At 39.4% G+C, this 23,462-nt stretch overlaps 1 protein-coding gene across 2 annotated transcripts; it reads left to right on the plus strand.

The window, feature by feature from the left end:
* The first annotated feature begins 290 nt into the window (after positions 1-290).
* sass6 (SAS-6 centriolar assembly protein) lies at positions 291-21,392 on the plus strand. Of its 2 annotated transcripts, none has more exons than XM_044199032.1 (16): positions 291-597; positions 6,507-6,567; positions 6,680-6,759; positions 6,865-6,969; positions 7,284-7,452; positions 7,902-7,979; positions 9,333-9,452; positions 9,775-9,966; positions 11,721-11,915; positions 12,696-12,785; positions 13,297-13,476; positions 17,774-17,855; positions 19,907-20,016; positions 20,341-20,441; positions 20,728-20,819; positions 20,935-21,392. In XM_044199032.1, the coding sequence occupies exons 1-16, from the start codon at positions 536-538 to the stop codon at positions 20,985-20,987; spliced, it is 1,770 nt and encodes a 589-aa protein (XP_044054967.1). In that variant the 5' UTR covers positions 291-535; the 3' UTR covers positions 20,988-21,392. The 2 variants fall into 2 exon arrangements, with proteins under 2 accessions (XP_044054967.1, XP_044054968.1); XM_044199033.1 differs by lacking the exon at positions 291-597 and adding an exon at positions 6,002-6,210.
* Positions 21,393-23,462: the final 2,070 nt, after the last annotated feature.

The following is a 23,462-nucleotide window of genomic DNA, read 5'->3' on the forward strand; positions in this document are numbered from 1 at the left end:
GCAGCACATACCCCACCTGAATAGCAAATATACAGGTGTACCCATGTAAGGTATTTTGCATTGCAGTAAACACTGTGGACCTCTGTGTGCAGTTTAAACGTTTCCACTGCTGGGATTATGACTTCTCACTATTGAATGCCACACTCTCGTATCTCCTCCTTTCTGAGTGTGGTGTAAACTCTACATATAAGACTATTGCCACATCCAATTTCAAAACTCAGTTACACGTGTGAGTTCCACTCCCAGTCGATAGGTGACGGTAAGGGGCTTTATGTTTGCCAACTGCCATTAACGTCAGTCAGCCTGAAGAAGACAATTCATGTTCCGTTTCCTGGGCGATTCAGTTGGCGGCTGAAAAGCGCCAAATCAAAAATACCGAGGAAGTAAAAATTAAAATCCTAAGGGTCCGTTTGATGGAAGCCAACGCATCTCAGTATTAGCTTCTCCTTCTCTTTTAGCCTTTAATGTTAACCGGTTTACTAACGTGTCTGTTTATTACCACAGTGAAAGACTCGTTTAGTTTGTTAAAAAAAACATGGAAGAACTCTTCAGTAAAGTATTACAAGTGATCGTGAGGTGCAGGGACTGTGAGGAAAGGTAAGACTGCGGACATTGACGTGAGATTACCTAGTTTAAACAAATTAGTAGTGATGGGCGGATGAAGCTTTATGAAGATTAGGGGCTCCATGTGCCGAAAAAGATTCGAAGCTTCGTGGCTTCAAACACTGCTAGAACAGGGACATGTGGTGGTTTGTAAACCAGCAGCCCTTCGAGACTGGAGTTCAAGCACCACAAAATATATATGCTGCATATAATGTAGACGTTATTGTGCAATATGTTACAGTAAAATGATTGATAAACGCATTGTCCAAAAAGCCTAGATATAATCATTTTTTGCTGACATGAAATATTAATGGACGTTTTGGGTGTAATTAAGGGTCACTGTGGGCTCATGCATTTTAACTTCATGCTTTTATTTACATCTCATTAGTCGAAATGTGATGTGATATTCATTAAATTAGCCTATTACTTTTATTATTTCTTGATATTATCAGGTGGACATGTTATGTCTTTCTAGTGTACACCACCATATTTCTCAATTATTCTTTCTTATCCCACTAATGTGCCAATCCCACTCCAAAACTTCAAAAACTGTCAAACTGAACTAAGCGCTTTCTGAAGCACCAGTGACGTTTGAAGGTTCAGATGTCATCCGTCATGTCTTCATTTTGACACAAGCTCTGACACAATATATTTAAACAGTGCTCTTCACAGGAGTGAAACAAGCTTCAGAGATTCGGAATCATCCTCCAATCTCTACAAATTAGAGAGTTGCATGTTTCAGTATTCTGTATACCAAGGTCCCGTTTTTAGCCTACATGGATAATTGAGTTATTCAGATTACAATCTTGCCGATTTGACATGAGTCTGGATCTTTTGGTTCTTCAAAGTTGGTTTAAAATTCATTTGCACAAGTGCAGCCCTTATCGACAGTTAGCTGGATCATGACCAAGTCTCGTCTGATAGATACACACATTTAATCAACTAAGCTCGTTCTCCAAAGAGCATTCATATTAAATACTTCGGTTCAAACAATTTTTGGACCCCACGAATATAGTAAAACAAACACACACACACAGTCAGCAAACAGCAGAGAGGCAGGTGAGATTTCTCAAGTTGACAACAACTACACTTGTTACTGTAACTGCAATAAAATCTCCGTGAGTAGAATCCAATACTTTATCAATACACCTGTTCAACAAGCATAAACATGTGAACGTGTAGAAAGCGATATTTTAATCTGCTCTCATCCACTGCCACTATGTTTACACAAGAACAGCGCGCTTGCTCAGCTAATAGTGAATTGTTACAAACAAGCTAAAACGAAAGCTGTCTGTATGTAGTCTAACTGTTTAGCTTAGTTTACCAAGTATCTTAAAATTTGGCAAATTCTTGTAAACTTACTGCTGGCTGAGACAAACCAGCCCCTCCTCTCTCTACCAGGTAACTTACCTGCAGTGAATCACAGCAGCAGCAGAGGGAGGAGGACAGAGGACAGGAGGAAGGATAGATACTGACTGATGTCTGAGTTCTTCATTCGTTCTAAACTTCCCTCAGTATTTTGATGCAGGAATATGATTTGTTTTAGATTTGTTTCCAGTGAGATATTATTGAGTTGATATAGTGACTTTGCTGTTGTAAACTTTGCTGTTGCTGCTCTAGAAACAACATTTACAGTGGTGTTTGTGTTTGTCCCCTTCCTGATTTCAATTTTTTTTTGCATGTTTGTCACACTTAAATGTTTCAGATCATCAAACAAATTTAAATATTAGTCAAAGATAACACAGGTAAACACAAAATGCAGTTTTTAAATGAGGGTTGTTATTATTAAGGGAAAACAAAATCCAAAGCTACATGGCCCTGTGTGAAAAAGTGATTGCCCCACCTGTTAAAACATAACTGTTTTATCACACGTGTGTTCAATTTCTCTAGCCACACCCAGTCCTGATTACTGCCACACCTGTTCTCAATCAAGAAATCACTTAAATAGGACCTGCCTGACAAAGTGAAGTAGACCAAAAGATCTTCAAAAGCTAGACATCATGCCGAAATCCAAAGAAATTCAGGAACAAATGAGAAAGAAAGTAATTGAGATCTATCAGTCTGGAAAAGGCTATAAAGCCATTTCTAAAGCTTTGGGACTCCAGCAAACCACAGTGAGAGCCATTATCCACAAATGGTGAAAACATGGAACAGTGGTGAACCTTCCCAGGAGTGGCCAGCCGACCAAAATTACCCCAAGAGTGCAGCGACTACTCATCCAAGAGGTCACAAAAGACCCCACAACAACATCCAAAGAACTGCATGCCTCACTTGCCTCAGTTAAGGTCAGTGTTCATGACTCCACCATAAGAAAGAGACTGGGCAAAAATGGCCTGCATGGCAGAGTTCCAAGACAAAAACCACTGCTGAGCAAAAAGAACATTAAGGCTCGTCTCATTTTTGCCAGAAAACATCTTGATGATCCCCAAGACTTTTGGGAAAATACTCTGTGGACTGACGAGACAAAAGTGGAACTTTTTGGAAGGTGTGTGTCCCATTACATCTGGCATAAAAGTAACACCGCATTTCAGAAAAAGAATGTCCGGCCATCTGTTCGTGATCTCAAGCTGAAGCAAACTTGGATTCTGCAGCAGGACAATGATCCAAAACACACCAGCAAGTCCACCTCTGAATGGCTGAAGAAGAACAAAATGAAGACTTTGGAGTGGCCTAGTCAAAGTCCTGACCTGAATCCTATTGAGATGCTGTGGCATGACCTTAAAAAGGCAGTTCATGCTCAAAAACCCTCCAATGTGGCTGAATGACAACAATTCTGCAAAGATGAGTGGGCCAAAATTCCTCCACAGCGTTGTAAAAGACTCATTGCAAGTTATCGCAAACGCTTGATTGCAGTTGTTGCTGTTAAGGGTGGCCCAACCAGTTATTAGGTTTAGAGGGCAATCACTTTTTCACACAGGGCCATGTAGGTTTGGATTTTGTTTTCCCTTAATAATAACAACCTTCATTTAAAAACTACATTTTGTGTTTACTTGTGTTATCTTATCTAATATTTAAATTTGTTTGATGATCTGAAACATTTAAGTGTGACAAACATGCAAAACACTTTTTCACACCACTGTAATTATATTTAAAATGTTCAGTTCTAATCCTGTTCTGAGTTTATTCTTTTTTTTAATTTTTCTTTTTTAAAAGCAGTTATTTAGTAATGAAAAAGAACCAATAAGAGTATCGATAAAAGTAGTTGTATTGATAAAATCCTAATGATACCCACCCCTAAACACGAGTTTAACACTAATTTGTCAAAAAACACATTTTATTGGGGGCCCACTCAATTTCCCTTGGACCCACTCAAATGACCACCTGTGGGTCCCAGGGACTTACGACACTGAAAACCTATTAACATCACTGCTGTGTGTATGACTGTCCTTCATCCGATCGACTTCACACTTGGTGGCTGTATTGCTGAGGACCCAAGGGAGTGCAGTGTCAAGTGTGAAGTATAGTGTTGTGTTGTTTGAGAACATTTCGTTCAAAAGAACAAATCTTTTGGGTGAACAAACTGAACTGAATCACTTCCTGAAATAATCCGTTCATTTCTCAGTGAGTTCAGTTGAGCTCTGTCAGTTGCGAGCGAACGTGCAGGTATACACTCACTCACTGAGTGAGTGATTCAAGTCATTCGTTCGCATGAGGAATGGGGTGTGTTCAAGACAGCAAATACACAGCGGATTTAGGTTGCTAACATTTAGCTGCAACGATTCATCAACATTCGTTTTGGACTGCTATCCAGAAATGTGACATTATCTAGATTTGATTGATATGCATAGGCTAACATTTAACATTAGCCTACCGCGTGCAGTGCCGCACGTGCACACACACACACACAAAATGTTATTGTTTTGAAAAGGACAGCTGTAAGGATTTATAGAATTAGATTTTTGTTGTAGATTGTTGTGTTGCTTGCCTGTGACACAATATGAGAGATGGGATAGTATTATAGAGTGCTTCAACAAAATTGCTGCATCTGTACCATAGACTGTATAAAAAAAAAAAAGGACAACGTGTCCGTGATGTCACCCACCACTGTTGTGAAGCTCAAAGTGGGCGGGTCCGGTGGCTCCAGCCATCGCCATCTTGGCAACCCCTGACAAAAATGGGCAAAGAGGTGGAGTTGAGGCAGGTCTAATGAAGCCTGGTGGATGAAACCACCTAGTGGCAAGCCACCTGATAGGGCACCCACCTGTCACTCAAAGCGGCCACATCCTTAATTATGCATAACTTTAAGCCTTAATATAATTTAAATGGGTGAGTTATATAAAAATTCACCTTGCCATACAGTGGTCATGACCGGAGAAATTATCTATAGAGACGAAAACCGTTTTTGTACCAGGCTGTGAACATGTTTATTTCTGCTGTAAATTTAGGCCATTCGAGGAACTGCAGTTTTTGGCACTTGTCATTTTTCAGCCCTGGAGGTTGCCGCTTGATCTGTACTCATTAGATTTGGAATAAATTTAAAATGAGCTAGGTTACGTTTGTTTAGTTTACAATGTGTGGTGAAACCTGCGATATGAAAAACCGGGAGGCTGAGCCTGAGTCTCAGATCCTTTCACTTCGAGGGAATGGTGCATGTTCACTGAATGTACACAGTGAACGTGAGCCCTGAGTGATAGACAGTCGCTGAGTCGATCAAGCCCACCCCTCTCTCTCCCTCTCATGTATTGAAGTCTGGAAGACGGAAGTAGTACCAAATATTTTATTTAATAATTAGGTGTTGCGAAAATATACGTGCTGTATATAATAGGATAGGATTTTGTTATAACAGCTTCCAGTTTGCAAATGGTATTTTTAGCCAACTAAATTCTCAGTGTACTGGCTTATCCTTCATGAAAGATCGTTCACAGTTCACTAGTTAGTAGTTTTTTCACAGTTCCTAAGCTGAATGAACAGAAAAAAACTATGCTGAGATACGTTTTGCTGTCATTTCGTCTTTTGCTCTCTGTGTCTGAGTTTCGCCATGGGCAGGGCTCATGCTCTCGCTTAAAAGTTCATTGCTCTTTGAAAGGGTGTACTTGCATTATTATGCTATTATATTATTATATCAGTAGCATAAAATGGTCTTAAAATGACAATATTATTTATCACAATTTTTTCTGGGACAATATTATTGTCCAACAAAAGTAGTTATTATGAACCTGGCATACATCAATGAATAATGTAAAACAGATGATAGATGGTAAGGAGCATTGTCAAATATAATGTATGTATATAGTGTATTGAGCAATACACAGAGTGTACAAATGTATGTTAACAAGTAAGTAAATAAGTACAAGAGACACAATCCCAACTGTCCAAGGCCACATAGTTCATGGGCCACAGAGTAACACAGTCTCTATTCGCTCCATCTGACCATTTTCTTCTCAACCACCACCTTCAGAGGAACCAGACAGAGTTGGGAACCAGACAGAGTTGGGAACCAGACAGAGTTGGGAACCAGACAGAGTTGGGAACCAGACAGAGTTGGGAACCAGACAGAGTTGGGAACCAGACAGAGTTGGGAACCAGACAGAGTTGGGAACCAGACAGAGTTGGGAACCAGACAGAGTTGGGGAACAGCCACTCAAGTACAATCAGCTGCTCATGCGTGTAAATGCCTCTATAGCCATCAGCATTGCTCTTCAATTTATAAAAAAGGCTTGAATGCCAGAAAAAGTACTTTATCAATTGTGTTACTATTAGAAACCATGTTACATCATAGAATTTCTTTTGACAAATCACATTAATGACATTATCATAATCAGTTTCAGGTAAATTATAACTGGGTGACTGTTTGAAATAAGACAATAATATATTTTTATTGGTTAAGATTACATATCATACATAGTGTTTGAAGCCAGATGGTTATTTACCAGTTTATCAGTTTTAATGGTTTAATTTTACAGGAAAGCAAATATCCGTGTCACCATTGAGCTTCAGTTGACAACAAGTCCAGTACACAAAAGGGTGAGTAGGAGTTTGGCATAAACTATTTAAATAGTGTTCTGTGTAGTTTTATATTAGTCAGCTAATTGGAAAAAATAGCCAGCACTCAACCTTCTGTTGTTTTTGTTTATAGGATCTTCTAGTAAAACTAACAGATGATATAGATCCATATTTTCTCTTCAACCTATCTATATCAGAAGAAGATTTCCAAAGGTAAGTATTGGTAGACTAAATATAAATTACAATGCTCATTGATGTCATGAACAATTTTTTTTTAACTCTTGCTGATGTTTGCTTTCTTTGTCATTGTCTATGTAGTTTGAAAGTCCAGCAGGGGCTACTGGTAGACTTTGCATCATTCCCTCAGAAGTTTATTGACCTGCTTAATTTGTGCTATTCTGAGCAAGAGTCAGACAATCCAAGGTACGAAGAAATGCAAACCACCACACGACATCGCACTGTTCAATTTAATAAATTCAGCTTTACAATATATATTGATTTGTATCAGTCCTAGTAATTACAATTTATTTTACATAAATATTGTGAGAAATAAAATTGCAAACCTAAATAAAGTAAATAATTCTGAGAGACATGCATGTGCTTGCTTTTATCAGCATATCAAGTTTAATCTGTAGGGTGGACACAATATTAGAGATACCTTTTCATTATAATGTACTCCAGTAAAACAACACCACACACTCACTACATGACTGTTTGTTTATTATCTTTTTCCACAGGTTTCTTCTGCACTTGTCATGTCAGTCTCCAGTGCTTGAAGGCCCTGCGAACTTCAGTGTTGTAGAGACAAACGCATTCAAACACCTGAACCACTTGTCTTTACGACTTGCTCAAGGGTCTGACAAAGAGGTTAAAGATTATCTGGCAGTGTGTCTTTCCTCTCTGAAGGTTGGCTCATTCAGCATAATTCATCATCATAATACTGTCTGGCCTTTTGAATAGAGCTTTGAATTGTAAAACATGTATCTGATCAAACTTTTATATCTCTGGTGTTTGTTGAAGTGGTTGACTGTACACATTACTTGTATGCTTGTACATTTCAGCCAGTTCATTTTAAAGCAGTTCAATTAACTGATACTCTTGTATTCTACTTTTAAGAGGTCATAGCAAAAAAACTAATAAATAGATCAGGAGAGGAAATGTCTTCTAATTGGAAAAGCAATAGATATGCAAAGCTTGACAGAAAAATGTTGGCTTTAGCTGATAAGCCTAAAATTAATAGCTTCAGTGGAATTATCTTGTAAAGCATACATTATGTTTTTCACATAACCTGTACAGCTATAATTCGTTTTTTCGTGAAGCCATGTTTATAAAGACGTGTCATCTCAATGTTTCAGGCAGAAAAGCAGGCCCTTGAGATGAGGCTTAAGAAGACCGAAGAAGATCTGTCTAGGCAGCTGAGTTATGCTCAACAGGTGTGCTTTTTCAATGGACTTCTGTTTAGAACCCTATTTTAATCATGCAAGTGCAATAACGAGAGCAAAGTGGTAGGTCTTGGGTACGTGAACTGTTTGGGCGTCCCCAAGCAGTGCATGTAGGTGCTGCAGCGCTACGTCAAAAAGGTGCTTGGTGAGGTGGAAAATAGATCTGACCACATCACTGCTCTCTCAGCTCTGAAACAGCTGAACCAATCACAGTGGAGCATGACAACAATAGATACACCGATGGAGAAACAGCTTCTCCAGGGAATAGTATTGTTTGGATGGAGCAGTTTGGCATGACTGGAACACAGCACCACAACTCAGCAAATTTTTCCAATGGAGGCTTTTACAGCTGAGTTTATGCTTGTGGAGGGATTGAAAGTCTGATCATGTCATGCTAATGTTGCTAGTTTAATTTTGCAACACTGTGATCTAAATATCTAAATATTATACATAATATGTATTGCAATGCATTTCAAGAACTAAACATGAAAAGCCAATTTTACCAGAAACGTCAGAAGGATAGGATCAATAACTGTGCCATATACATTTGAAAGGGTGTCAAAAACCACTGTCCAAAAAGTTTTGCCTAGTTACTGATGGCCAGATGGAGCTTTTATGAAATCGATATTACATCCGCTTGCAATGGGTTAATTTCCAAGCATTCTTCTGGCTGCAGGGATTTTAGGGTCTGGTATCCAGTTCTAATAATACATCTATGGTGCAGACCAAAATGCCTATAGACGCAATTGTAAAGACCTACAACCAATCAGAGCAACGAAACGTATGCAAGTTAGGGCGATGTTTGGTCCATGTTCAAGCAGGAAAAAAAAGGCGGCCTGGTCACAAACTTTATCAAATTGCAGCTAAACACTACACTAAAATGTGTTTCTGAAAATATTTGAGGGGGGAAATAGGCAATGCAGTAACAGAATCTTGATTCAGATTTGATCAGCACTGCCTAGTTTGACAGTTTGATCTGAGTTTCGTAAGCCTGGTGCCTTGCGCCGTGTCAATCAGCGAAACGAGTGATGTGTGACTTCAAATCTGGACCGGTAACACTCCTCTGTCAGTCATCGTATCAAACCTGCCTCATATTAGATAAACGTCTGTCATTGGCCTGACCAAATCCAGGACGGGTGTAAATCTGTTTGAATGGGAGTGAGGCCAGACGTCTGGTTCCCAGGCTAGTACTTTGGTATCACGAAATTAAAAGTAATAGCAATACATTTATGCTCAATAGTATTATTGTATATAAACCATGTTGTAATAAATATTATACCTAACAGAGTTTGGCTGTAAATGGTGTGGGTAAAAAAGAAACAGTACTTATCTTTTCTCTCACAGACTCTGTCTGAGAAGACTAAAGAGTTGGACAAACTGCGTTCAGAGTGGACGAGTCAGACCAGCTGTCTGTCCAGCCGTCATTCTCAGGAGTTACAATCAGAGAGAGAGAAGGCTATAGAGGTAAGACTCCTCATCTGCACTGGACTATGTTTCTAATGTGGTTGTTGTTGAAATTCAATTCTAAAAATCAAACAACACACAAAATCAATCTAAAAAAGAAGACCCAAATTGAAAAATGGCTTGTATTAGCTAACAGAGAGAAACTCTTTGTGTCTTGTTATCACTTAGTCATAGCTCTGAAGCTCTGACAAATGTAGTGTATTTAGTGATAGGTTGTGTAAGCAGTCATTTGTTTGGAACATACCAAACATATGGATCAACAGCAAAGAGGTGGATTATGCTGCAGGAGTTGTTAGAGATGTTTATTTGGTATGTCTTTCAGTTACAGAGCAGGCTTCAGCAGCAGACTGAGCAGCTCCGTCAGGAGCTGGAAAGTGCTCATAAGAAGAGCAGCCAGCAGCTTCATAGCAGACTGATGGAGTTGGAGGCCTCTGGCAGAGAGCTGACAGAGAGGAAATACAAGAATGAGTCCGTCATCAGAGACCTGAAGATTAAACTAGTGGGAGTAGAGGAGGTAAGTGAATGAGGAGGCCAAATGAGGAATCAGTGGGCCCAGATTACTGGAAATTTAAACCTGCAATAACAGATTATTTATTTATTTATTTTGCCACTTGGGGGCAGCGGAAACTAGTTGCGAGTTGATATGGTGAAACAATTGCTAATTAATGCATCTAGCAGTTACAGAACAACATTGTCATTTATTTGAGTCGTGTTTCTGGCCAACTGATGAATGTAAGTCCAATATTCACTCTGCTTTTAGCTCTGTTTTTGGTCTCTGCCAACATTTTTTCTTCTTTCGGCTGTTCTCGTTAGGGGTCGCCACAGCGGATCATCTGTTTCCATCTCTTTCTGTCCTCTGCATCTTCCTCTGTCGCGCTAACCACCTGCATGTCGTCCCTCACCGCATCCATATACCTCCTCTTTGGCCTTCCTCTTTTCCTCTTGCCTGGCAGCTCCATCTTCAGCACCCGTCTCCCGACATACCCAGAATCTCTCCTCCGCAAATGCCCAAACCATCTCAATCTCGCCTCTCTTGCTTTGTCTCCAAACCGTCTAACCTGAGCGGTCCCTCTAATATACTAATTTCTAATTTCCTGTCCATCCTCATCACTCCCAACGAAAATCATCTTCAATTCTGCCACCTCCAGCACTGCCTCCTGTCTTTTTCGTCAATGCCACCGCCTCCAAACCGTACAACATAGCTGGTCTCACTACCATACTGTAAACCTTCCCTTTCTCTCTTGCTGGTACCCTTCTGTCGCAAATCACTCCTAACACTCTTCTCCACCCTGCCTGCACTCTTCTTCACCTCTCTTCTACACTCCCCGTTACTTTGAACAGTTGACCCCAGGTATTTAAAGTCATCCACCTTTGCCACCTCTACTCCTTGCATCCTCACCATTCCTCTCATTCACAAGCTCTCCTCAACTTGCTCCATCCGTCCGTCAGCCTGTCCATCACCATTGCAAACAAGAAAGGGCTCAGAGACGATCCTTGATGTAATCCCACCTTGAACCCATCCGTCACTCCTACTGCACACCTCACCACTGTCACACTGCCCTCATACCTACCCTGCACCACTCTTACATACTTCTCTGCTACTCCCAACTTCCTCATAAAATACCACACCTTACTACAGCTCTGTACATCACCCTTATTCTTGAAAATCGGTACAGTACACTTCTTCACTCCGCAGGAATCCTCTCACTTTCTCTACCGACTCCTGAGGGGAAAAAAATGTTATGAGAGCAGTGTGAGAGAACCAGAACGGTAAAGTTGCAGGCTGGTCAGCTAAACAATTAACTGAAACACGCTATAAAGCTCATGGTGATCATTCTCGTAGGTACATCAATATGAGCATTGATTATCTGTTCACACACACACACACACACAGGCTCTGTTAAAACAATTACTTCCCAGAAATCCCCATTTGTTATTATCTTCATGTTTGAAAACACAGTGGTGTTCAAAACATCTTTAGTAAAGTATATGTAATAGTAAAATTGCACCAGCAAAGAGCAGATCCTGCCCACCACTGAATGCCACTTGATGGGATATTTGTTTAATAACAGTACAAACTGTGGCCTCTAAAATGACCATGTACACCTCTAAGGAAAGGAAAGACTTTTTATGCAGGGCTCCTGTTCTGTGGTGTAAGCTATTCTGTTATTTTATCCACATCCTATAGATAATAAAGATTATTTAAATAATGATTAATTTGATGAATACATCTGTTGTGGGATTATTATCCTGCTGATATGAGTATAGGAGTGCCAGCGTTCGAAGCAGCAGGTCCTGTCTCTCAGGAGGGAGAACACCACTCTGGATACAGAGGTCCATGAGAAGGAGCGTTTGCTGAGCCAGCTGCAGATGAGAGTGGCTGTTCTGGAACAGGAGATCAAAGATAAGGATCAGCTTGTGCGTCGCACAAAAGAGGTGCTGGAAGCCACTCAGCAGCAGAAGGTAAGATCTTCAACTTCAAATGTGTGGTTTTTCAATCACCTGAAAAGCCATGATGGAGGGAAAAAACAACAGCACGCTTTGAGGCGCAATTCCTCATTTGAATTGCTAGGGCTGTTTTCCCACAGGTCCAGTTTAGTCTGCTTTAATTGCACTGTGTGATTAAAGCTATGGTCACATGAGTTTCCACTGCAGTCTCGGCTGACTTGTTAGCAGGGTCGACTGGAGCCAAAATAAATATTCATATGTGTGTGCATCCAAAGCATAATATATCTTATTCCTCTGTGCCATAGAGCTCCATTGTTATCCAAAAGCTATTAAAACATATCAGTCACAGTGTTGCACTAGGTGACATGTTCCTTCATTACCATGAACACACACACTGTAGTTTAGTTTGACTCAATCCAACATACTGTCCTGCTACCCGAAATACTCATTAGATCACCAAATGTGGATTCATCCGCTGCTGAAAATAGTCCTGTTTGAGTAACATTTGCCAAAAACTACAGTGACCAGGTGTTTTAGCAACATACTGAGCTTTTTGTTGTTGTTTTTTAAAATAAAAATGGAACAATGTGCATGTGCAACAAGATTTGCATGTTTAGTAGAAACCGGTGGGCTTGGGGGTGAGAGCCACAGAGAGGGTAGGGAGTGTTGAGAAACAACCAACACATAATTGGTTTTGGTCTTTTAATGGTATTTGTTGACAGTAAGAAACATCAATCTTTAACTGTCTAATTCAGTTTTATATATTTTCAACCTATATATGTTCTGTTTTTCTAGAAATCAATGGAAGAAAATGCTGAAAGTAAAGAACTTCAGATTAGAAAACTTGAATCAACGGTGAAATCACTGTCTGAGGAGCTGATAAAGGTTTGTGAAGCTGCCTACAGGCTGCCCATCTGCTAGTTTAACCCAAAAACTGAAGTAGTAACTGGAATATAAGCATAAAGCCACACTACCTTACTCATCAATATCCATCTCCCTGTATACACACAAACTTACTGTTTGGGATAATTTCATGGATTTGGTAAATGTTTTAACTCGTAACAAACTGAAAGCAAACACTCTGAGGTGTCCTACTTTCATGAAGGTTTTAATGTTTAGTTCTTGTTGAAACTGTTTTAGAGAAATGTTGATTCAACTGTACCCTATGCTAATTTTTTGAGGATGGAGTTTGTGATGCTGTTGAACGGTATTGCATTATAGAGATAGGTGTTTCTGTTATTTACTGTAGCCTACCCTCGTTGATATAAATGGGGTGAACAAAATAATAAACACCTGTGTACCTAATAAACTAGCAACTGAGTGTATAACTGCACTGTATGTTTGGATATGATCCAGTCCAGTTTCTTACCTCCTATGAATTTTATTTTTTATCCAGGCTAATGGTATCATTAAGAAGCTGCAGGGGGAGGTTCGAGGCCTAGTTGGAAAAATAAAAGTCAAAAACACTGTGACTGTGTCACAGGAGAAGGTCCTCCAGGACACATCAGAAAAACTTCAGAATGTTGAAAAGGATCTACAGAGTGCTCAGCAGCACCTCATTACCAAGGATGAGCAGGTATGTCTTCATATCATGGAAACTGTAGACACGCTGCCTTTAACTATTCTTTAGGCCTTTGTTAATCCCTTATTAACGTTGTAAAGCAGCACTGCCTCTGTGGACTTTTGGCTCATTACATGCACAGATCTCACCACATGTCAATAAAAAATATATTGATGAAAACAAACAGGCAGTATGGTGTATCATATTAGATTTAGTTTTATTGTAAATGTACATTACAGTGAGGATAACGGGTGTAAGGTTTGCTGAAGTGTAATCACCTTAGCCCAGCTGAGTTGCTGCTGTCAAGAATACTAATAATAGGTGTACTTCATCCGCCTGTTCTTATGAACTATTCACACATACGGACTCAAAAGCTGGGACAGTGATAGGCTGTGTGTTGTGAAAGAGACCTGGCGTTGCAGCCCGGCGCTGCCCGCTGAGCTACAGAGACTCCAAAGGCACCCAGTGACACTACAGGGGAAGTTGAGAAAACCTTGACTTTATGCAAATGTTCTCTGACGCAATGTGATCGACAGCTAGGCAAGAGCCAGTGGTGCTTGTTTTGATTCCCACAGAAACAGAAGCACAGAAAAAAAGTAATATATGTAAAATGTGTATGTCAAAATTTAAGGCAAATTACAATAACATTTTGTACACACTTAAGGTGCCCACACATGATCAGCGGTAAAACCGCTCTGTGCTGGCTGGGCCGTTATTTTCCTATGGGAAGAGCGGTGGTGCCCAACTAGGCGGAAGCGCGACCCTTGGCGGGGTGCACCACTCGAAATTGCCACCAAGCATTGCACTTAACGTTCAAATTATTTCAACTTTGACCTCGGTTGCCATTGACCTTTCAAAGCACAACCAATGACATAACAGCTGTATATGATGTGGCCAGAAGCGACACATGACAGCAGGGGTGGTAGAGAGTGATGAAAGAAAAACTCCTACTCTGTTTCAGATTTCTATAACAACATGAAAACATACCACGATCTCGCCAGCAAAAGTAATGCATGGCAAAATGACAGCAGTCAGATGGGGCTACCAGGTTTGCGAATAGGCATATATAGTTTACGAACTTGGCTAAATCCAATGCTTGTTAGCTTAGTGCACTTTTTGTTGACATATACCTGCAATGCGCTTTGTGTCTGCAAGTGCTCTGCGCTCTACCTCGTGGTGAGCGAAGAATAAATTTCTTATCATGTGAAGGCAGCCTTAAGTGCAAATATGCAAATGTGCAGGGCGGTGCAAATAATTCACAAAGGGCAACATACTAGACAAGGCTGAGGATATACAGCCAGAGTCAGAGCTGACCATCCTCATTGCCTGAGGAAGGAAGATTATTTATAGAGGTGTTTGACTGAGTGTAGAAGAGTTGAACTTTCCAAGTTTAGACTCATCAGCATCAGGCAGGGCAGAATTTCAGAATTTGTCGATTAATCGTTAAATTAATCAAGACCAAAGAAATTGACACTTTCGATAATGAATAAAATAACTTGTTCTTTTATAAATCAAAATATAAAAGATGTGCAATACATCAGTGGCCGGTTTATTTTTGGCTGATAAATAAGAAAATTTAATTATTGTTAATGGTCTGCCGGTAAGAGAAACCGTATCAGCAGTTTAACAACTACCTGCTGAACAAGCAGAATATTAATTTTTAGAAATGTGACATCTTCACCCAGTCTGCCGGCAGTCAACTCGGCTGTACCTTAATCCACAGCGGATTTACACAGCCATACGGAGCTCGTTAATAGAGAATTGTTATGCATGAGCTAAAAACGAACGCCAATGGTATGTAATGATTGAGCCTAACTAGCTATGTATCTTAAAATTAATTTAATTCTCAGACTCTGAGGCTGAGACCAACCTGCCCCTCCTCTACCAGTGCCTGTCCAGCAGTGAGTCTCTTCATATCAGCAGGGCTATTAGCCAGTTCAATGTGAAAGACCTGCAGCCTTTCTAAACAGTAGAGTCCAAGGGCAACCATTTAGGTAACCATTTATCAGTCCAACAGCATGTAAAGTTATTCTAATGGTTTCTTTAACCTATACATACTTGTCAGTAAGGAGGAGGTCTGGTGTTATTTAGTTTACATATTAAAAAAATAAACTAAGGTTATTACAGACAAGTTTGCAATATTTAAATACGTTTATTCTAGAGATGGTAAAGGATCTCTAAACATCAGTGTTGTATTAGAAAATAAACTTGTCAGTCTACAAAAAAAATAAAGCCTCTCCATATTTTTGCTTTTGTCAGATTAATATTATCGGGTATCGTACTGTTCTCGGCCTGCATACAGTATTGTTCAAAATAATAGCAGTACAATGTGACTAACCAGAATAATCAAGGTTTTTAGTATATTTTTTATTTCTACGTGGCAAACAAGTTACCAGTAGGTTCAGTAGATTCTCAGAAAACAAACAAGACCCAGCATTCATGATATGCACGCTCTTAAGGCTGTGCAATTGGGGTATTAGTTGAAAGGGGTGTGTTCAAAAAAATAGCAGTGTGGCATTCAATCACTGAGGTCATCAATTTTGTGAAGAAACAGGTGTGAATCAGGTGGCCCCTATTTAAGGATGAAGCCAACACTTGTTGAACATGCATTTGAAAGCTGAGGAAAATGGGTCGTTCAAGACATTGTTCAGAAGAACAGCGTACTTTGATTAAAAAGTTGATTGGAGAGGGGAAAACCTATAAAGAGGTGCAAAAATGATAGGCTGTTCAGCTAAAATGATCTCCAATGCCTTAAAATGGAGAGCAAAACCAGAGAGACGTGGAAGAAAACGGAAGACAACCATCAAAATGGATAGAAGAATAACCAGAATGGCAAAGGCTCAGCCAATGATCACCTCCAGGATGATCAAAGACAGTCTGGAGTTACCTGTAAGTACTGTGACAGTTAGAAGACGTCTGTGTGAAGCTAATCTATTTTCAAGAATCCCCCATAAAGTCCCTCTGTTAAAAAAGGCATGTGCAGAAGAGGTTACAATTTGCCAAAGAACACATCAACTGGCCTAAAGAGAAATGGAGGAACATTTTGTGGACTGATGAGAGCAAAATAGTTCTTTTTTTGGGTCCAAGGGCCACAGGCAGTTTGTGAGACGACCCCCAAACTCTGAATTCAAGCCACAGTACACAGTGAAGACAGTGAAGCATGGAGGTGCAAGCATCATGATATGGGCATGTTTCTCCTACTATGGTGTTGGGCCTATTTATCGCATACCAGGGATCATGGATCAGTTTGCATATGTTAAAATACTTGAAGAGGTCATGTTGCCCTATGCTGAAGAGGACATGCCCTTGAAATGGTTGTTTCAACAAGACAATGACCCAAAACACACTAGTAAACGGGCAAAGTCTTGGTTCCAAACCAACAAAATTAATGTTATGGAGTGGCCAGCCCAATCTCCAGACCTTAATCCAATTGAGAACTTGTGGGGTGATATCAAAAATGCTGTTTCTGAAGCAAAACCAAGAAATGTGAATGAATTGTGGAATGTTGTTAAAGAATCATGGAGTGGAATAACAGCTGAGAGGTGCCACAAGTTGGTTGACTCCATGCCACACAGATGTCAAGCAGTTTTAAAAACTGTGGTCATACAACTAAATATTAGTTTAGTGATTCACAGGATTGCTAAATCCCAGAAAAAATTTTTTTTGTACAAAATAGTTTTGAGTTTGTACAGTCAAAGGTAGACACTGCTATTTTTTTGAACACACCCCTTTCAACTAATACCCCAATTGCACAGCCTTAAGAGCGTGCATATCATGAATGCTGGGTCTTGTTTGTTTTCTGAGAATCTACTGAACCTACTGGTAACTTGTTTGCCACGTAGCAATAAAAATATACTAAAAACCTTGATTATTCTGGTTAGTCACATTGTACTGCTATTATTTTGAACAATACTGTAGATGGAGAACTTGTTTTCATACTGCCAAACAAATGGCTTCATTTTAAACCATATTTACCATTAAGCAGGTACGTCAGCATTCTATCATAGGCAGAGCAGACGGTCACACTGACTAACTGCCAAACAGCAGCCTGCTACACAACACAAGAGCCACAAACTTTTAACAACCCACATTATGTTTCCTGCTTGTTAAGTCTCCTTCTTGTCTAACTTACAAACATGAACACACATCTTGTCCTACACCTTAGCTTGTTAAATGAGCCACCAAGCACACATTAACTGCGGTAAAATGCACTGCTAACATCAGTTTGCAGACTAGATAGCTTATTAGGTTAATTAATACAAAAGAATTGATTTGATATGAACTTGATGACAATATGATTTGTATGTTACAGGTTTCAAAACTGAAGGAGCAGTTGGAGACGACGATACAAAAACTAAATGAAAGCAGAGAGGTGTTAAAAACAAATGAGAATGGTGAGGATCATTTCACTGATAAATGGACTAACTATAATTATGTTAGAGGACCCACTGGAATCTGCAATTGATATCGTAACAGTTCTTGGATTTTTTTGTTTTAATTTCAAAAAATAAACCAAACTTCTCAGTCCATCAGTGTTTAAAGATCTGCTCCAGACAGGTTTTAAAACACATAAAAATACTCTGCTAATACTAATTTGTCTAATGTTTTTACATAAGAAAGTTCAATTACCTCGTTAAAAAATCTTTAAATTGCATCTCCTTCTCCCTCATTGAAAATCCAGAATCTATGAATATGCAAATATTGTTCATTTAAAAAGTTTAACTGTTGGACACAAGATGTCTCCTACTTCACTGAAGAGGCCATTCTCAGTGTGTGTGCACTGGAGGCTTCAAGTTTCCACATCACACTTGTGTAAGTTGCATACTGGACCACGACTGGCTTCCAACTAGTTGTGCTGTCACTAATCTCTATAAACAGATATCTGCATATGAATGCAGAATCTGTAGGCAAGGGACAAGATTTTGGTATCTGAAGCGTTCCGGTTACCGTTTGTAGTCTGTTGGTTGCATGCAGGTAAACACTCCGTGTGGAGAGCGAAAGAGGTGGAATGCATTGGCCAAAATGCAATCACGGAACCCATCGGCTATTGTCTGACAACCGAGAAATTTAGCTTTTTCTCGGAACCCTAGAGTTTAGCTTTTTATTAGCTTTCAAAAAATTTGTCTGCATTCAAATCATCGTCAGACTATAGCCGATGGGTTCCACGATTGCTAATCAGACTGAAAACAATGACCAGCACACTGAAGAGGAAGTCTTGGCCCGGATATCCATTATCTGTATATCTGCTGGCTTCACTGGAAGCCCCGAAACATTGGCTGTTGCCCCCAGAGGCTAAAACGTTGTCAGACGATAGCCGATGGGTTTCTGATTGTGATGTCACAAACTAATGCTTGTACGTACACGTGTTAAACTGAGATTTCAGGTGAGCGCAGAGAAACTTTTCCCCTCAGCAGATGAATGCTTCTAGTGTCAAACTATCCACACATCATTCTCAGTTGAGTAACAAGAAGGAAAAAACAAATTTTTGAGTGGATGGGGACTTTAATGCTGTCACATTAACACTATCAGCTGGACATTTCTCTGAACAAAAGTCTAAATAAGGAGTTATGATTTAGATTTTTAAAAATATTTGATCAAAGAAATGCCACCTTCTACCTATTCTAGTCAGACATGGAAGTAATATCATTTAATGGGACCTTTTCAGGGCAGCACACTGAAGTATAATTTGACGTGCATCAAAACACCCACACCCATTGTTTTCCATGCAAGCTCACACATCAGCAGCATCTCGATGCACGTCAATGCTTCAGGATAAACTACTTCCCAGCATCGGTGCTCATCAGTGCTCCAGAAAAGCAGCAATTTTATGGCCTATATTCCCCGCATTGATACATCCTGGCTACCGTACCATAACTACTACTTCTCTCTGTACAGCAATATGTGCTGCACTTTAGTGTCTGACCATGCATTCAGTGCTTTCGATACTTGATAATTTTCAATACCTGATGCCAAGGACACATTTTGGTCAATATTAAAAATACAATTTAGTTTGTGATGCTCACAAACTATGCACTTTGAAAAATTATATTTTTAAAAACTGGATAATGCACAAACCTGACCTTCAGTAGTTCTCATAGGGACTATTTCTTCAAGATGATAAAGTAGTTCCAATGAAAACTATTGACAAGAAGCATGTAACCAGCTCATGTGTGGGAAATCTGTATTATCTCTTGTATTATATTTAAATGGCTGTTTAAGAAAAATGGATATAAGGCTGAAAAACATGGTGTAATCGTGCCACTACTAGGTATTTCAAAACAGTGAATTGCAATGCTTGTAAAATTCCCGACATTAAACATCACTGTCCGTGATTAAACCGTCGGTAAATTATCATCTGAAAGTATGACGATCAAAGCACCATGTCAGTTTTGCCAGTTTTTTAACAGCTCTCTCATCTTATTATTATATTTTTCTTTTACCACAGTTATAAGTTGGCTTAACAAACAGCTAAATGAAAAGCAGCTGTCCAGAAAGCCACAGTCTCCTGAATCTTTGGAGAATCCTTCAGTTTTATCCACCACAACAGGACTGAGGGTAGGAGATACCTCCTAGCTGTGCTTATAGCCATACTAAGCCAAACTTCATTCAGTCATTAGCTCTTTGTTGGCTTTATCCCACTTACACACTATTGTAAAAAATTAACAGTAATATTCTACTGTACATTACACTACACCAAATATAGAATGCAACTGTCTTTAACTTAATTAGGTTAAATTAACGTTAATTTATATCAGAATTTTTGGCAGTAATGTTAAAGCCACATGCCTCACTTGAAAAACAAGATATTACATACAATTTTAAACCTTTCACCAACTATTACCTCTGACACCAGTTAAAGATATCTGTGTATTTTTCCAGGCACAGTTTTATCCTCAGATAGGCAAAGCTGCTGTATCTCCTGTGGCAGCTGATACCACGCCTGCTGAACAGCGAGCAGTGCAGCCAGCTAACAGACAGATGTGAGTTTGTATGATTGCTTTCATTCCACACAGCACATTCAGTCTAAAGAGGACTTATCATTGGACTCTGTTTACATTTTCTTATGCTGAAATAATTCTGATTCAAGCTTTAAATTACAATTATGTTTCAAATTTTCTCAGTCTGCTTTCCTTTTGAACATGTCTATCTTATCTGTGGGGGAATACTGTTTTAGAACATTACTGTTAGGCTATAATTAGGAGGACTGAAAGATACATGTTTTATTTTCACTGTGTTTTTCAACCTCCTGCGATTTCTTGTCCTCAGTGGAGACTCTGCAGGTCTAGATTCTAAGTACTTTGAGAGAAGAGATGATTGCATCCCTATCTATGGACTGTCGTCTAATCTGCTTCACAGAGGTAAAATCACTCATCATTTAGAGCACTGCATGGACTACAAGCTTCAGAATATTCAGCATAAACAGTAAATACTATTCAATACTTTTTTTTCCCAATGTCCTTTTCTTCTTTTCAGAGTTCCCTCAGCAAACAAAGCCCTCCGTAGCTTCTGCTTACTTCTCTGCATGAAGCAGAAGCAGCTAGATTTAATGACCAGCATACAGAATGGTGTTCATACCAGCTCCAGGTGGAAGTAAAACCATCAAAACCTCATCTTCCGCTTTATATCTTCAGCTCCTGTACACAGCTGTTACTGACCTGCTGTGTTAAATAAACTTGTTTTTAAGTAGCTATTGTTGCTGTTTTAATTTGTGTGCTAATGGTCTACACGTCTATATTCTAATTTGTAAATGCTGTTAAAATTTTCTGTATGGTGGATGCCAGTGATCTTGGAGACTGTATTAATTCAAATTAAAAGTATTCTATTCTTCCTAATACAGTATATTAAGTTTGTCATCCTTAAGTGTTTATCTTGTTTTTTGTTGGATTTCTGTTATGAAGTGTAGTCTTTAATAAACTGCTTTTCAATCCTAATTGGTATTCACAGTAATTTCAATATATTTACTTCAGTCATCTAATGCTACAATTTAAGTGTTATCAGTGTGCCACCTCCAAATTGAAAGCCCAACCTACAGAGCAGCAGCAGGATTTCTGATTTGTCAGACTCCTTTGGCCACTTGTATAAGTAGCCATTCAGTAGCCAAGACAGATGGAAATATAATTTAAAGATGTTATTTTCATTTAAATGCTAATTTAATTAATCACTTTATAGTAGCTTTTTTAGATGTATCAATTTGTTGATTACAATTTAACAGAACAAGTCCAATTACTCCCAGGGTACACTCCATAGGTAATAATGCTTTGAGAATATTAAGGAAGCCTTATGTATGAGCTGATAAAAATCTAGCTATTCTGAGCCACGTTGTCTGCATATGGCAGGTCAATAAATTTGCATCACAAAGATTAACACCGTGGGGGTTTATTTTATGTGTTCTGTAGTATGTAACGACTTAAGCATTTCATACATACATTAGAGACTGTTAAAGAAGTGTTCTGAACAGTTACAAACCTGCCATGGTTCCTTTGGCGTGTCTATATCTCAGGACTGGCTCGGTTTTGGGTTGGGGTGGGGTTCAGGGTGAGACCTGGGGCAAATTGGGTGGAGAATATGGGGGTCCATGACCATCAACATGGAAAGGGGGGCCAAGAGAATGAGGAGGGCCCACAGGATGAGGGGGCCTAATATAGGCTTCTGCTCACACAGTAGATTTCTGTTTGGAACAGAGCCAACACAGAGTTAGTTGAAGTGCATTTCTGCAAGTTATACCTGTATATAACTGCAGATTTCCAAATTATGGGTACAGAATTCATTAATAATGAGTATAACAAGACACTCCACAAGAAGAACTGGAGTTTTGGACAGACAACTATATCAATTTCAGCATAAAGTAGGTAAACATAAATGTTTTAAAATGTGGACTCACCGATGGGGGATAGAATTCACACAGATGAATGGCAGAGAGCATGATTCTTTAGTGAGAGAAGAGAGGGAGACAATGAGAGCAAGTAGGAAACTGAGTGACCAATAGTGAATGGCTATACTATACCTAAAGTTGTATTGTTACCATAAGTAGTCCCCAACAAAGTCACTTTTTCCTCCTGTTTGTGTAACATTTGCTACAAACTACGGTGACCAGCTGTTTTTAAAAATAAATCAATATGTTTCTGGGCCAGTTTTAAAAATGTATGTCTTTAGTAGGAACCAATGGCTTTGAGGCTGAGTGCCACAGACAGAGTAGGGAAGTCAAAAATTATTGAAAGACTAACACACTGATGGGTTTGGATTTTTATGGGATTTGTTGACAATAGGAAAGTACTGAATAACACCAGATTATTCTTTAAATGTATTGTTGTGGTTCACCAGTCTGTATTTTTGAAGCTACTCGCAAGCGCACGCAAGTCTATCAGCAGCAAATGGTGGTGAGACAAGGTAACCGAGTGGCTGCTAAGAGACCAAGCCACAGGGCCCTGACACACCAAGCCAACTTTAAAAAACTAGAGGTAACCAGAGCTCATGCATCAAATCGGCCATTTTTGGAGGATACCAACCATCACCTGTACACCGTCACCACCCATCTAGCTAGTTAGTCTCAACCCGTTCAACTTGGTGTAACTTGGTTAAACTTCAATTTCAACATGGTCAGTCAACGTCAACATCAGCTAGTCAGCTTGCTAACGTGAGCACAAACATTAGCGAGCTATATGTCAGCACTATAAATGTTATCTAGCGACAACTAGCTTGCAAGCTCCTGACTTGGGGGATATTGCATTTGTCACTAATGCAAGCATAGTTTTACTGATCCAGTAACTTTCCGGGAGTCCTGCCCCAGACAAATTTTAGTTTCAGAGACTTTGCATTCTGGTCACTTTTAAAGAATGAAAATAACAAAATGATAAGTACACTGCAACAGCAAAACAGCAAAAAAAGGTGTGAAAATTTGTCATAAATTGGGAGAAATACAGGAGAATTGTGACCTCGGGAGAAACCCGGGATGGGGCAATGAAAAACGGGAGTCTACCGGGAAAATCGGGAGTGTTGGCAAG

This window comes from Siniperca chuatsi, linkage group LG6 (genome assembly GCF_020085105.1).
Source record: "Siniperca chuatsi isolate FFG_IHB_CAS linkage group LG6, ASM2008510v1, whole genome shotgun sequence".
Lineage (NCBI taxonomy): Eukaryota > Metazoa > Chordata > Actinopteri > Centrarchiformes > Sinipercidae > Siniperca > Siniperca chuatsi.